Source organism: Podarcis muralis, chromosome 14 (assembly GCF_964188315.1).
Source record: "Podarcis muralis chromosome 14, rPodMur119.hap1.1, whole genome shotgun sequence".
NCBI lineage: Eukaryota > Metazoa > Chordata > Lepidosauria > Squamata > Lacertidae > Podarcis > Podarcis muralis.
In genome coordinates, this window is record NC_135668.1 from 28,528,505 (window position 1) to 28,541,901 (window position 13,397).

At 46.6% G+C, this 13,397-nt stretch overlaps 1 protein-coding gene across 1 annotated transcript in view; it reads right to left on the minus strand.

The window, feature by feature from the left end:
* Positions 1-1,061: 1,061 nt before the first annotated feature.
* ITGA11 (integrin subunit alpha 11) overlaps positions 1,062-13,397 on the minus strand; it is a 92,930-nt gene continuing 80,594 nt past the window's right edge. The window contains exons 23-30 of the mRNA XM_028705830.2: positions 12,128-12,217; positions 11,452-11,542; positions 11,233-11,346; positions 9,971-10,057; positions 6,965-7,075; positions 5,985-6,080; positions 4,190-4,303; positions 1,062-2,622 (exon numbers count right to left, since the gene is read on the minus strand). Coding sequence (XP_028561663.2) covers positions 2,551-2,622; positions 4,190-4,303; positions 5,985-6,080; positions 6,965-7,075; positions 9,971-10,057; positions 11,233-11,346; positions 11,452-11,542; positions 12,128-12,217 — 775 coding nt within the window. The 3' untranslated portion in view covers positions 1,062-2,550. The remainder of the gene's footprint in view (positions 2,623-4,189; positions 4,304-5,984; positions 6,081-6,964; positions 7,076-9,970; positions 10,058-11,232; positions 11,347-11,451; positions 11,543-12,127; positions 12,218-13,397) is intronic.

Below are 13,397 nucleotides of genomic sequence, written 5' to 3' on the forward strand. Positions count from 1 at the left end.
TTGGCTAGCCTTGAGCTGTTCAAGGCTCTATTTTTTAACAAGATTTTTTTTTTAATGTGCACATCCCCCTTCACAGAGCATAAACATGCCTGCAGAAGGAGGCAGCCTTACAGATGCTGACAGTGTGGATTATTGCAATGCTACATACTCTACCCACCCTTGTAAGTTCAATTGCTAAAAGGCCTGGGGGAGGGAAGGAGGGATATGGGAGCTTTGTATCCTAATCTGGGCAGCATCTGTCTCTTTGGAATACTCTGGAAAACAAACCATGAAGTCAAACGAGCTCGGTGGGGGAAGCAGAAAGCAAAATTGATGGTCTTTGCCAAGCTGGTCTCCTCCAGATGTTGTGGACTACAACTCTCATTAGTCACATGGTTCCCCCCTCCCCAAACAAAAAAAGCTCCCAAGGATGACTGGGTGCTTTGATTTGGAATGTGTCGTAGGGGGTGCATTGGGTTTTAAAAGACAGCTGGTGGTTTCGAGGCAGTGAGCTTGTTGCTAAGAAGATTCAAGTGAGCAAGGGAGGGAAGGAAAGCTGGCATGTTGTCACTAGGAGAAAGAGCACGGAAAGGTCGAGAACCCTTTTAGAATTTTGTACCTGAGCTCTGATCTAGCGGCTGTGGAGCAGTAGTTACATAACTGGGGGGGTTGGCTTTCCTGAAGGAAACGTTTGCTGGTGAATTGAACCAGACAGACTTCTAGCGCTCTGGGAGATTCCCAGGGTCAAATGCGTCCTGTCTCTGCTTCCCTTTCTGTGAGCGCAATTTTGCACTGCCAACACTTCAGTTAAGTGTCCTGGCTATGACAACTAAAAATAGCTGCAGCTATGTTAATGTCAGGCTGCTCCTAATGCAACCTTCACCAACCTGGTGCCCTCCATCTGTTTTGGACTACAATTCCTATCTGCCCCAGACAGCAAAGTCACGGTGACAGGCTGGTGGGAGCTGTGATCCAAAACACCTAATGAATGTCAGTGTGCATTTGGGTTTTCTCCAACCAAGAGGCAAAATTCCTAGTTCCTTTTTTAAAAAAAGTCTTAGACAAATGACTGCATCTGAAACTTTCACTTTAAAAAGTTTTAATTTTCTTTTTACAAAATCCCACAAACCACAATCTACTGCTACAGCATTTTACATAGGTTACTGCATTCGGTGGAACTGATTTCTCATTAATATTCACAATAGCATAAATAATTTTATATGCAAAAGAAACAAAAAGGGTCAAATTAAAACATTTCCATCGTACAAAAGTATATACACATATAGTACATATTTTCCATGTGTTGCTTTTTTGGAAATTGCACAACTTGAGGGGGAAACACTTCAAACTGGTTTGCTTTAGTCGACTTTAAAAACAAGAAAGGTAAACATTTTCAGAAAAAGTATATACAGCTGAGGATTGAAGGCTTGCATTAAGGTGCTTACAATTGTCGGTATCTGTGTTCAGTGCATTAAAAGAAGGCAATAAAGATCTCTCTCTTCAACTGCTCCATTTAGAGACTGGGAGAGGCACTGCAGAGTGGCGGACGGTCTGGCTCTGAGCTGGGCATGTATCCTGCACCCACCCCTTTGGAATGAATGGGAGTTTCATGTACAGAATAAGTGCCCAGTGTGTTATATCCTGCTTGGGCTCTTCATAAACATTTGGTGTAGAGCATTGGATAAGAATCTAGTAACTTTTTTGATTCATAGATAAACATACGGTGCCCCTTACTTGCGGCAGTCCCTTTCTTCTAACAATTAAGGGAATAGCTAGAGAACATGTGTCCCCACCTGCAAGTTAACTTCTGTTTCATTCAAGTCACCCAGCCTCTTACATGTTTTATGGATAACATGAATGGATCTCGCTTTTTAAAGCATTAACTCGCTACAGAGTCCTCTGGTCCAGAAAGAACCTCCCGTCCTCAAATGATTTCAAATCCTGCACTATTTTGTAAAGGCAACGTCATTTGTTTCGAAGGCATGCTGTGTTGATATATCAACTTCTTGAAGACCACCTGTGCAGAATATATCGATCTGGTTTGTTCTCCCATGGCATCTTGAATAAGCAGTTGCTGTAAAAAGAATATGTGAAGACCCATTACAAGTTTGCTGCTGCTGGTATCCATGCAGATCCAAATTTTTTCCTTTTTTTGGTGGGGTGAAAAGCTTTCCCCAGTGAGATATGCTTGTGCCATGAACGGATAAAAAGGACTGGAGCTCAGAGGCTTTTAAGATCACTGCAGAGCTATTCTGGCATGGTAGTTGTCTGCCTCGTGGAGCCAAGATTTGTCATTTTTAAGAAAGCGATGGCCACTGAAGGGTCCCTTGTCCCTGTAAATTTACTCTCCTGGCCGTTGCTGCGTAGCTTCCAGTGTCTTAGGCTGAAGGAAGCAATTAAAACCAGTTTGAAGTCCCTTTTTAGCCAGCTGCATCTTGCCCCTTGCAGGTAACACTGAGCAGTTGGGGTTGCTTTCATGAGAAGAGGTGGAAGGGGTAGTGAGGGATCTCATCATTGCAAAGGAAACTTGGCTCTGAGGAGCCAAGTGAGTCACTTAGGGAGATGGAGGCCTCAGTCCAAGTCCTTGGTGTTCTGGTTCTGGGCTGCGTCTCTCTTGCGGTTAGCGCTTTTAAAAAAGCCAAGCTGCAGGAAAAGGAAGATAAAGAAAAACCCACCATTAATTTATATGCCTGGCATTAACAGCAGTAGTGATAGGTCACATGTAGCTGAGGCTCCCTGCCTCTTCCAGCTGCATCTCAAACTCAGGACTCACTTATATTTCTGCTTGACCTGTATTTTGACTGTATCATGTCTCAATCCATTCCCCTGGGCCTGAGAGCTTTTCTTGTAGTTCCGTGGCTGCGCCTTGTGAAAATCCAATTGCACCTGCCAAATCAGGTCTTCTTGGCCGTGTGGAAAACCCAAAAGGAGATTTTGCTTAAATGAGTTCAGTATAGCAGGTAAGATCGCATTTTCACGAGGTACAGCTGTAGAAGGATGAGAAAAGCTCTCGGACCTGGGGGAATTGATAGGTACACATTATGGTCAGAACAGTGGCGTAGCGTGGGGGGTGCAGGGGGGGCCGGCCGCACCGGGCGCAACATCTGGGGTTAGGGCAAATCCACGGGTTAGGGGGTGCAAATCTACAGGTTAGGGGGCGCAAATCCACGGGTTAGGGGGCGCAAATTACTTGCCTTGCCCCGGGTGCTGACAACCCACGCTACGCCACTGGGTCAGAATATAGAACAGGCAACAATGTGGACCAGCCCAAACTCACAAATCATTACGTGACATCATGGCATTAGTTTGTTTATTAAGACATATCCTATCTGACTTCAGACTGACTTACAACTGAATAAAGAAATATGCAAATGCATAAAAGGGCAAACATTGAACTGGGTGGGAGGCAACAAAACAAAACAAAACAAAACAAAACCCAATCAGCTGAGACTCTGCCTGTTACATGGCTCATATAGCAATCCTAGTTGTTAAACAAGGAAAAGGCCAAATGTTTAGCAATGTGACTAATTTTCATGGAAATGAATTTATTGCTTTAATGGTAGGAATAGAGGGTAATGATTTTTGTTGATGGGTTATTTTAAAAACTCCTACTCTTGTCTTGAGAGCCAGTGTGGTGTAGTGGTTAAGAGCGGTAGTCTCGTAATCTGGGGAACTGGGTTCGCGTCTCTGCTCCTCCACATGCAGCTGCTGTGTGACCTTGGGCTAGTCACACTTCTCTGAAGTCTCTCAGCCCCACTCACCCCACAGAGTGTTTGTTGTGGGGGAGGAAGGGAAAGGAGAATGTGAGCCGCTTTGAGACTCCTTAAAGGGAGTGAAAGGCAGGATATCAAATCCAAACTCTTCTTCTTCTTCTTCTTCCCACCGAAAGGGCAGTTGGCAGACAATGACTTCATATATAAAGCTGTTTTTGGTGAGGAACATCTTTCATCCATTGGGGTCCCCATTGCCAGTTTTCAGCCTTCCCCAATCTGGTGCCCTCCAGCTGTTTTTGCACTACAACTCCCATCAGGCCAAGGGGTGGTTGGAGCAGTGGCGGACTTTGGGAGGCGGGTCTCAGATATGAGCAGCACCCTTGTGTGACACTGTGTGACCATTACACCATAGTTGTGGCGCCCCCATGGCTCAACTCCCAGTGCAACCAAACTGGTCGTGCTCCCCTAAATGCACCTCTGGTAGGAGAGGGACTCACCTTCCACAGCGCCAACACAAGGAGGGCCAACAGGAGGAGACCACCTAAGGTGCTCCCAATGATGATCCAGATGGGGATTTGGGACTCCTCTATCTTGGAGATTTCAAACATGACCTGCAAGAGGAATACACAACAAGAACATTTGAAACTTTGGGGGAAAACCTTCTGAGGGTGAGAGCTGCCTGACAGTGGAATGGATGACCTCAGAAGGTGGTGGACCCTCCTTCATTTGAGGTTTCTAAACAGAGGTTGGACGGCCACTTGTCAGGGATTCTTTAGCTGTGATTCCTGCATTGTAGGGAAGTTGCACTAGATTACCTATGGGATCTTTTCCAATTCTATGATTCTACCAACTGGCTCTTCAAATAGAACCCCCCTTGACTTTTAACCCCCTTTGCATCCAAAAAGGAGCAGGGTGACGGGTGTGATTTGTATGGAATTGAAAAAGAAGAAACAAGTTTGGTTATGTATGTTTGGGTTCACTCTGCAGAAGTGTGCCCATGACAAGAACATCCTGACGTCTGCTGCCGGCAGAGGGCACCAGCGCCCCACTTTTCAACGACATTTCAGAAATGAAGAGCATGCCATAATGTTCTTCCGCTCTGTGTCGTATATGCATTTATTTATCTCTTCTTCCATGGCTGCAAGCACAAGTCTATTCAAGAGCATGAGGGGCCCTCATTGGGGCCTAATTCTGAAGGAGAGATGCTGGATGCAAAAGCTGCAGTTTACCCCTGTTGGGTTAAACTGGATTTGCAATAGCAGGACCCAGTCATTGCTGTTCTGCTCTGAACGGCTAGTGGATCAGGAACTTTGCTTCCAGATTCCTGGAATCCAGATGACATTCTGCAGCCCAGTGGGCAATTCCAGATATGGGGTGGGGGTGGGGAAGAGACAATTTTAATTCGGACTATGGCTTAGCAGGAAAGGATTAAGTGTTTCCTGCCCTCTTGACACAGTTTAAAGGGTAGCAGGAGGAAACTGATAGAAAGGCAATGCTATTTGGAAAGGGAAGGTTAAAGTGAGAGTTAATTGCTAGACAGGAGAGACAAACCCCAGAGAAGGAAATGGCTGGAGCACTCTATACAGGCCAGAACCAGCCCGAAACCCACAGGAAAGCTGCATGATGGGTCATCTGGGGAAATTGCACAGCTGTTTCATTGCTTTTTTTTTTTTAAGTCAGTTTTTCTGTGCTCTGGGTGGGGAGGCAGACGCTGAACAGGGAAAGCACGAGAAGAAGATGTTTCGTCCATGACTATTTGCCCTGTAAAAAATGAGTGAACAAAGCATGGCTATTTCACACTATGTGTCTGGGTGCAGATGCAATCTGAAATGTTACATTGGTAACTGAAAGCAAAAATGATTTGCCCTTCCCCAATTGCCGCCTAAACCCAATGGCAAATTTTGTTGCCATCAAATTAGGAGACAAAATAGTCTGAGAGGAGAGAAGGGGCAAGCCAAGAGATGCAGTTCACTTATGTATGAGAAACTGTATCTTTGACTGCAGGCTTCTGGGTTCCTTTGAACCCACTTAGCAGCAATTTCAGAAGCAAGTTTTCCTTCTTCCCAATAAATCCATCACCCCCACGACATACCACACTTCTCCAAACACAAATTCCAGGTCCGGTGGGTACCATTACTTGCCCACGTTGCTTGTGGCCTCCCAGATCACGAGGGTTCGAACATGTGCTGCAATTCCTGCATGGCAGCGGGGTTGGACTAGATGTCCCTTTGGGTCCCTTCCAATGCTACAGTTCTATGAGATCTGATGAGCGCCTGTGGCCAAGCTACTCACCTGCCGCCTGGGATCGTCCTCTCTGAAGACGAAGGCACTGCGGAACCCTCTCTGCAGGACGGCGTTAATCACAAATCTCAGCGACTTGAATTTCATCTTGAAAAGACAGGGCAAGATAAGAGTCACAAGAGGCGGCTCAGCAGTGGACAATTCAGCTAGTCGGTTACTCAGCTGGTTTGGGGGGCCTTTTCACTGATCTGAGCAAACCAGGGGTTGTGTCATTTGTAAGAGCAGCACCCTTTCCTGCCTGGAATGTTTCAAGTGATACACCAGGGAAAATAACTTTTCTGTGCTGCGGCATCACTCCCTTGATGTCTGCCCTGAGACCTTCAGGTAAAGGGCGGTATACAAATTTAATAAAATAAAATAATAATCATCATGTTTGTCCAAAAGCAGGTGGAGACCCAAGTTTGGGAAACCCTTTTTGAAACAGTTGTCCTAAATTGTTTTTAACTGATAATTTAGTTGTTTTATTCTTTTTGTAAACCACTTTTAGGCTTTTTTAAAAAAATAAAACAGATAAAAACAATTTATTGAAGGGTGTGTATAAATAAATAAAGAACAGAAAATCAAGCTGGCTGGCTTTATGAGGCGTTAAAAATAACATTTTTCTTTAAACCAGGGAGAGTCTCACCCAGCACTCATCTTAGTGAAAAAGAGGTCACAGATGTTCCTGGCTTGACCTAATTCTTTCATTATTTGGTGTAATTAGCAAATGGTGTTGATGTGGCATTCAAGAGGATGACAAATCTTGTTTCCCAGCTACGTAGAGAGGGAGGATTCCATTGGGGACGGGCGGGGAATGACTAGCAGCTGAAAAAGCTGGCGAGAAAAGAGGAAGTTTGAAAACCGCCTCGTGGCCCAACTCCCTGGAGTCAGGGGCTAGCTCGGGATACAGCCGAGCAGCAAAAGCACAATAATCTGCCAGCCTTCAACGGGGATAGCGCTGGAAGCTACAACGTTTGCTGACTTGCCCTTACAGCTCTCAGTGACTTCATCCACAGATTTCCATGCAAGAGGAAGCTGACTTCTCCATTGGCAGCCAGATTTACACTGCAGTCTATGGATATCACATCAGAATTACTGTAGTTCTGGAAGGAGTAAAAGAGAAAAGAAAAATGGAGTTAGAAGTGGGGAGGGCCAGAACGAAGCTCATTCTTCCCACTTGGAAGTAGGACCAAAGGTTGACTACTGCAGTTGTCTGGGCAGGTAGGTGACCACCACTGGACATTCACTCGAATTTTCTGCATCCACAATGAGGAGGTCGGATCCTGCTCATACTGGATGAAAGGAGGCACTTTTTCTTTTCTTTTAGCTGCACAGTGTTCTCAACCTGTGGGTCCCCAGATGTTGTTGGACTACATCTCCCATCATTCCTAGCCAGCATGAACAGTGGTCAGGAATGATGGGCGTTGTAGTCCAACAACATCTGGGGACCCACAGGTTGAGAACAGGGCAGATAAAAGGAAGTTCTTCATAGTTAAACTATGGAACTCACTCCCACATGAGGCAGTGACCAACTTGGTGTCAGGCTTGAGGAATCCTCTCCCTCCCCCGATGGCACCAAGGAGCAGGGAGGAAACAAGGAAGTTCTTACTTATGATCTGGCCAGTTACTATGGTGCTGCCCAGGACTGACCTGCTGGGGGCCTGAAAGGCCCAGCCCTGCTTCTCTCTACCTGGCTTGGGGCGGGGCCTGACAGGCTCCTTAAAGGAGTGCTGCTGCTGCTGCTGCTGCTGCGGGGCAGAGAGGGCTCCATTTTTGTTTTGTTTTGTTTTCAAATTGCTTTTATTTTTTATCTGTGTCATTTTAAATTGTGATTGATATTAATGCTGTATTCTTAGTTTTAGATTTTATGATTTATGTGGAAATTGTTTTCCATTTGGCTGTGTATTTTTTTGATGTGTTTTGTTTATTGTTAATGGCTTTTGTTATGTTGGTAATTATGTAAATCCGGTCATGTCGTAAGCCACCTTGAGCATTGTTTTTAGCTATGGAAAGGTGGCATACAAATAAAATGATGATGATGATGATGATGATGATGAAAGACAAAGAAATCCAGTCATTCCTCAGTGATGGAGTTGCTTGCACTGAGCTGCTCCTCCTTCCCTGCTAACAACAACACCTGCTTCTACGGCATCCGCCCATGGTCAACTGTCACTGTGCCCTTTGTTCTTAACGAATGTCGTGTTTTGGGAGAAGGGGGGTCAGTTATGCTGTCCAGTGACGTGTCAGCTAGCTGCTCTGTGTCCCCTCCACCTTCTCCTGACACCTCATAACTCTTGGACTACTGCAATGCGCTCTATGTGGGGCTACCTTTGAAGGTGACCCAGAAACTACAACTAATCCAGAATGCGGCAGCTAGACTGGTGACTGAGACCAAAAAACAACGATCTTGAAAGACCTACACTGGCTCCCAGTACGTTTCCGAGCACAATTCAAAGTGTTGGTGCTGACCTTTAAAGCCCTAAACGGCCTCAGTCCAGTATACCTGAAGGAGCATCTCCATTCCCATAGTTTAGCCCTGACACTGAGGTCCAGCGCCGAGGGCCTTCTGGCGGTTCCCTCACTGTGAGAAGCAAAGTTACAGGCAACCAGGCAGAGGGCCTTCTCGGTAGTGGCACCCACCCTGTGGAATGCCCTCCCACCAGATGTCAAAGAGAAAAATAACTACCAAACTTTTAGAAGGAAGCTTTTAATGTTTAATAGGTTATTGTATTTTAGTGTTTTGTTGGAAGCCACCCAGAGTGGCTGGGGAAACCTAGCCAGATGGACGGGGTATGAATGAATGAATGAATGAATGAATGAATGAATGAATGAATAAAGTTCGCCTGTCTCTGAGCTGTTATCTTTCTCAAAGCCCTGCTGTAATTCGAGACTGCCTTCCTCTTCCCTGGAAACTACAGGAGAAGGGGGGGGGGTGACCTCCACCACTCCTCGTCCTCTTCAGTCCAGTCCCTGACACTTGGATGGATCTGAAAGAGGACTGGACAAATTCATAGAGGAGAAGGCTATCCATGGTTGCTAGCCACTCTGCTGTGTTCTACCTCCCCTCAGAGGCAGTAGTGCTTCTAAATATCAGTTTCTGGAAAGCACAAGAGCGGAGAGGGCGCTTGTGTTCAGGTTATGCTGTAAGAACAAGATGCTGGGCTTGACCACTGGCATGACCCAGCAGGGCTCGTATTATGTTCTTATGCCAAGCTGGCATTCCAAAGGCGGCGTGCCGCGTGGAATAAGCTGAGACGGGGGACATTTGTGATTCTCCGAATGTTGTTGGGCTCCAACTCCCAACAGCTCCAAAGGCAGGGAATGCCCACAAAAATGGTGCCTCTTTACATCCCTGGCTAATGGGCAGGGATGATGGGAGCTGGAGTCCTTCAACATCTGGAGGGCCGCAGGGTCCCCGTCCTCTATCATGATTGTTGCTCAGACCGGTGAGCATACTTGAGCCCAAAGGGAGTCCCCCCCCCTCCATGGGACTCACACCCTACTCAGGTTCCCTTGCTGTTTTGAATGACCTCCCCCTGCAGTCCTCTCCTTTGGACAGGCCTGAAAATCACTTGCAGGTGTCATCCTAAGCAAGATTGGGCTGCCCACACTCCAGACCAGTCAAGCAGCTTCCTAATGCACAACCTGTTGTCCTCTGGATATTTCAGATGACAACTCCCATCAGCCCCCACTGAGGACACCAGGTTCAGAAAGGCTGGTTGAGTGCATCAGCCCAAAGTCAATTTGCTATCTGACCTCATTCTCCATGTTTGCTATGTAACATTAAAGCCAGGAAGGGCATTTCCCCCCCAGTCATAAGAAGTATTCATTGGACAGGAAATGCCACGCAAGTTGTGAATACCTTGGCAATGACATTGCATACTTTTTAAATAAAAGATGGACCAGAATTTGAGCCCTATGTTCAAGTCTTGTCTCAGCACACAGGATTTGATTTTGTGTTTTCAGAAGTCCAGCACAGAAAGATGGGCATTACGTACCAGCTGGGGGTGGCGCCCCAAGTCCTCGTCAGAGGGTGTCCTTCGATAATCTGTGTTGTTCCCCCCAATGTGGCACGTTATGTGTTCCTATAATAGAAGAGGGAAGCTGGAATAGATCACTGGGAACAGAAATCCAAAGTAACATCCTGCAAAGAATGACGCAGACTGGACAGCCTGTTTGGGGGCTTTGCTCCCCCTGTGCACATCCTTGCCCCTAAAATACAGCTTCCGCTTGTGAAGCCAGTCCATCCCAAGGCAGCACACAAAATGTGCCCTGTGATTTAATGGGCACCTGGATTCCAGCAACAGTCCCTCTAGGAGGAAAATTGTTCCATGACCTTACAAAGCTACTCATTAAATGCCAGTGGGAGGTTTGGCTCTGTGCTGCTGCTGGCTCCTAATCTTTTCCACCTCCCCAGCCAGCCATGTGTGGAAGTGGATGGAGCCCTGAGTGCACAATTAATGCTGAAGGGCTGTAGCTCATTGGCAGAGCACCTGCCTTGGGTGCAGAAGACTCAGGGTTCAATCCCCGATGGCATCTCCACGTGGGGCTGGGAACGTCTCTTGCCTGAAACCCCTGGAATGCTGCTGTGAGTCAGTGTAGGAGATACTGAGTTAGAGGAAGCAATGGCCTGGCTTTAGTCTAAGACAGCTTCCTTTCGGAGCCAAAAACTGTAATAATTGGGTCAAGAGGGTGACTATTAGCAGAACAGATGGGAGGAAACCAAAAGATGACACAACATCTGGATGGGAGGGCGGTACAGCCTGCCAAATTTGCCATCGGGGGCCCAGTTTTATAAAAAGCGCTTAAACTGGACACAGGAGACTGCCAAGCCAGACCACTGGGTTCCATCTAGCTCAATATCATCAACACGGGCTGGCAGCAGCTCTCCAGGGTTTCAGAAAGGCACCCTTCCCAGCCCCACCCAGAGATGAAATCGGGGCCTTCTGCGTGCACAGCAGATGTTGTGCCCCTGAGCCATGGCTCTTCCTGGTAAGCACCACAAGTCTTTATGTAAGCCAAAGGGGTTCGATCCTAGAACTGGAAGTTGCTTGCGAGGGGTAGGGGAAAGTCTGAACATCATGACAGCCCATTAACTTTGGAGGTTGCTATGATCACACAATCAATTTTTTGGGGGGGGGGGACTCCCTACTTTGGGGCTTCCTGGTGGAGCATCCTGATTTGTAACCCATGCCTTAAAGGTCCCTTGAAGCTATTTTTAAAAATCCCCTTAAGAATCACAAATAAAAGTTCTGGCTACCTCATCCACGTGGAAGCCTGCTAGCTGCAGAAGGCGATTGCCTCCCCGTGTGGCCACGGGGACTGTGATTTTGATGGCCATCGCATCAACAGGAAAGAGGCCCAGATTCTGCAGCTGTGAAAGTTGACAAACACATGCCGGATCAATACCCTTCTGCAAGTGGACATCCCTTGCCCCCTTCCCCCACCAGGTTCCTCAGACCCAGAGTTCCTCCACTACCTTAAAGGTACAGTTAAAAGGCGGACCGATGCTGTCATATCTCTCCAGGGAATTGTTTGACTTGACCTCGTAGTAATTCTGGCTGGGACTCCTGAATAAAGGCAAAAAGGAGAAAACTCATCCATCCATAGGGTGTGTTCACATTTCTGCCTTAGAGCACAGTAAAGTTGTTCCCCTCCACTGAGGATGTTTCACAGCTGAGCTCTTTTGCCCCTTAGTTCACATCAGCAGGGCTTCATTAGTGTCAGATTCATTTCTGTTTGTATACATCCTTTGGATGTCTTTATCCCATGCAAAGGTGGTCACACCTTCGCTAGAGGTTAATTAGGAACAGCTTAAGGGCTCCAATCAACACACCAAACAGTAGCACCTTATAAGAAGCAAGGTGTTTGAAATGGTTTTTAATATTGTTCTTAATGTGCTCTAATCTGTCCTGGGACCTTAGGGTGAAGGGCAGGTAATTCGTAGTAGTAGTAGTAGTAGTAGTAGTAGTGGCAGTAAGTCCAGGATACACCTACATTTTTAATAATGCTGTGTGAACTCAGATTAAAAACCCCACACTGGAAACATAGTGAGTGCCCATTAAACAGGAGCATGAGTGCACATAGCGCGTGGAATTTTCAGTGTTAACAAATCAAAGTGCTATAAAGACTCCACTCAAGGCCATCAGAAGTACCTGGTGAAAAGCAGGTCTGTTTCATACTTCAGCGGAAACTTTAGGAGGGCAGAATTGTCGTCTTTGGTGTTTTCCTGTTCCTCGCTGTCACTAGAATACAGAAGAACCAGAAGCTCATTTAGGTGACACAGCAGGACTCAGAAGTCAGCAGATTAACAGGGAATGGGCTAATGTTGATGAGAAGGCAAAGGCCCCTCCAAACTGGTGCTTTTTTGAAGGTGTCTTCTACAACATCATTCAGCCCGGACACTGAGGTCCAGCGCCGAAGGTACCCTCACTGTGAGAAGCGAGGTTACAGGGAATCGGGCAGAGGGCCTTCTTGGTAGTGGTGCCTGCCCTGTGGAACACCCTCCCGTCAGATGTCAAGGAAATAAGCAACTATCTGACTTTGAGAAGGCATCTGAAGGCAGTCCTGTTTAGGGAAGTTTTTAATATTTGATGTTGTACTGTGTTTTTAATATTGTGTTGGGAGCCGCCCAGAGTGGCTGGGGAAACCCAGCCAGATGGGCGGGGTATGTATGTATAAAATTATTATTATTATTATTATTATTATTATTATTATTATTATTATTATTATTTCCATCCCACCTTCCCTCCAAAGAGCTTAAGGTGGTGTAAGTATTTCTTCTCCCCTCCTCTCCATTTTAGCCTCACAATGACCCTGTGAGATAGAGTTAGACTGAGAGACTGTGACTGGCCCCAGGTCACCCTGGGAGCTTCCTGGCCAAGTGAGACTAGAACCCTGGTCTCCCAGGGTACAGCTACAGATTTCAACAGGAAGCTGCAAAATGTGCACAGAGAGGAAATGGAGCAGTAGGTCTGCCCCAAAACTGTTCCAGGAGCAAAGAGCATTGAAACTGGGATGGAGGAAAACTGTCCAGATGCCACCATGAGCACAATTATTTGTGAATGTGCCTGGAGGGGTTGTAAGCAGTTGCCTGCTCAGATTCAGCTGCATGAGGAAAGTTGTGGACCTAGGCTGCTTACAAGAAGTTCCCACTGAATGAGATTAGAAGCTGTTAGCACATATAAATATGCACACACACAGAGAGAGCTCAGTTTTTCTTCTGTGGCATCAGTGCCAGGTTTGGCGCTGGTCCCCTTTCCTAGAGTAGCAATTTCTCTTACTTATACTCTCGGTGACTTTGGCAGCAAACAGAACTTTCCCCTTGCCACTCGCCAATACTATGCTGGCCTAGCAGGATATAGAGACGTATAAAAGGGGATTTCTGGCTGACGAAGCATGATTCACGAGCTGTGCGAAGTTAAT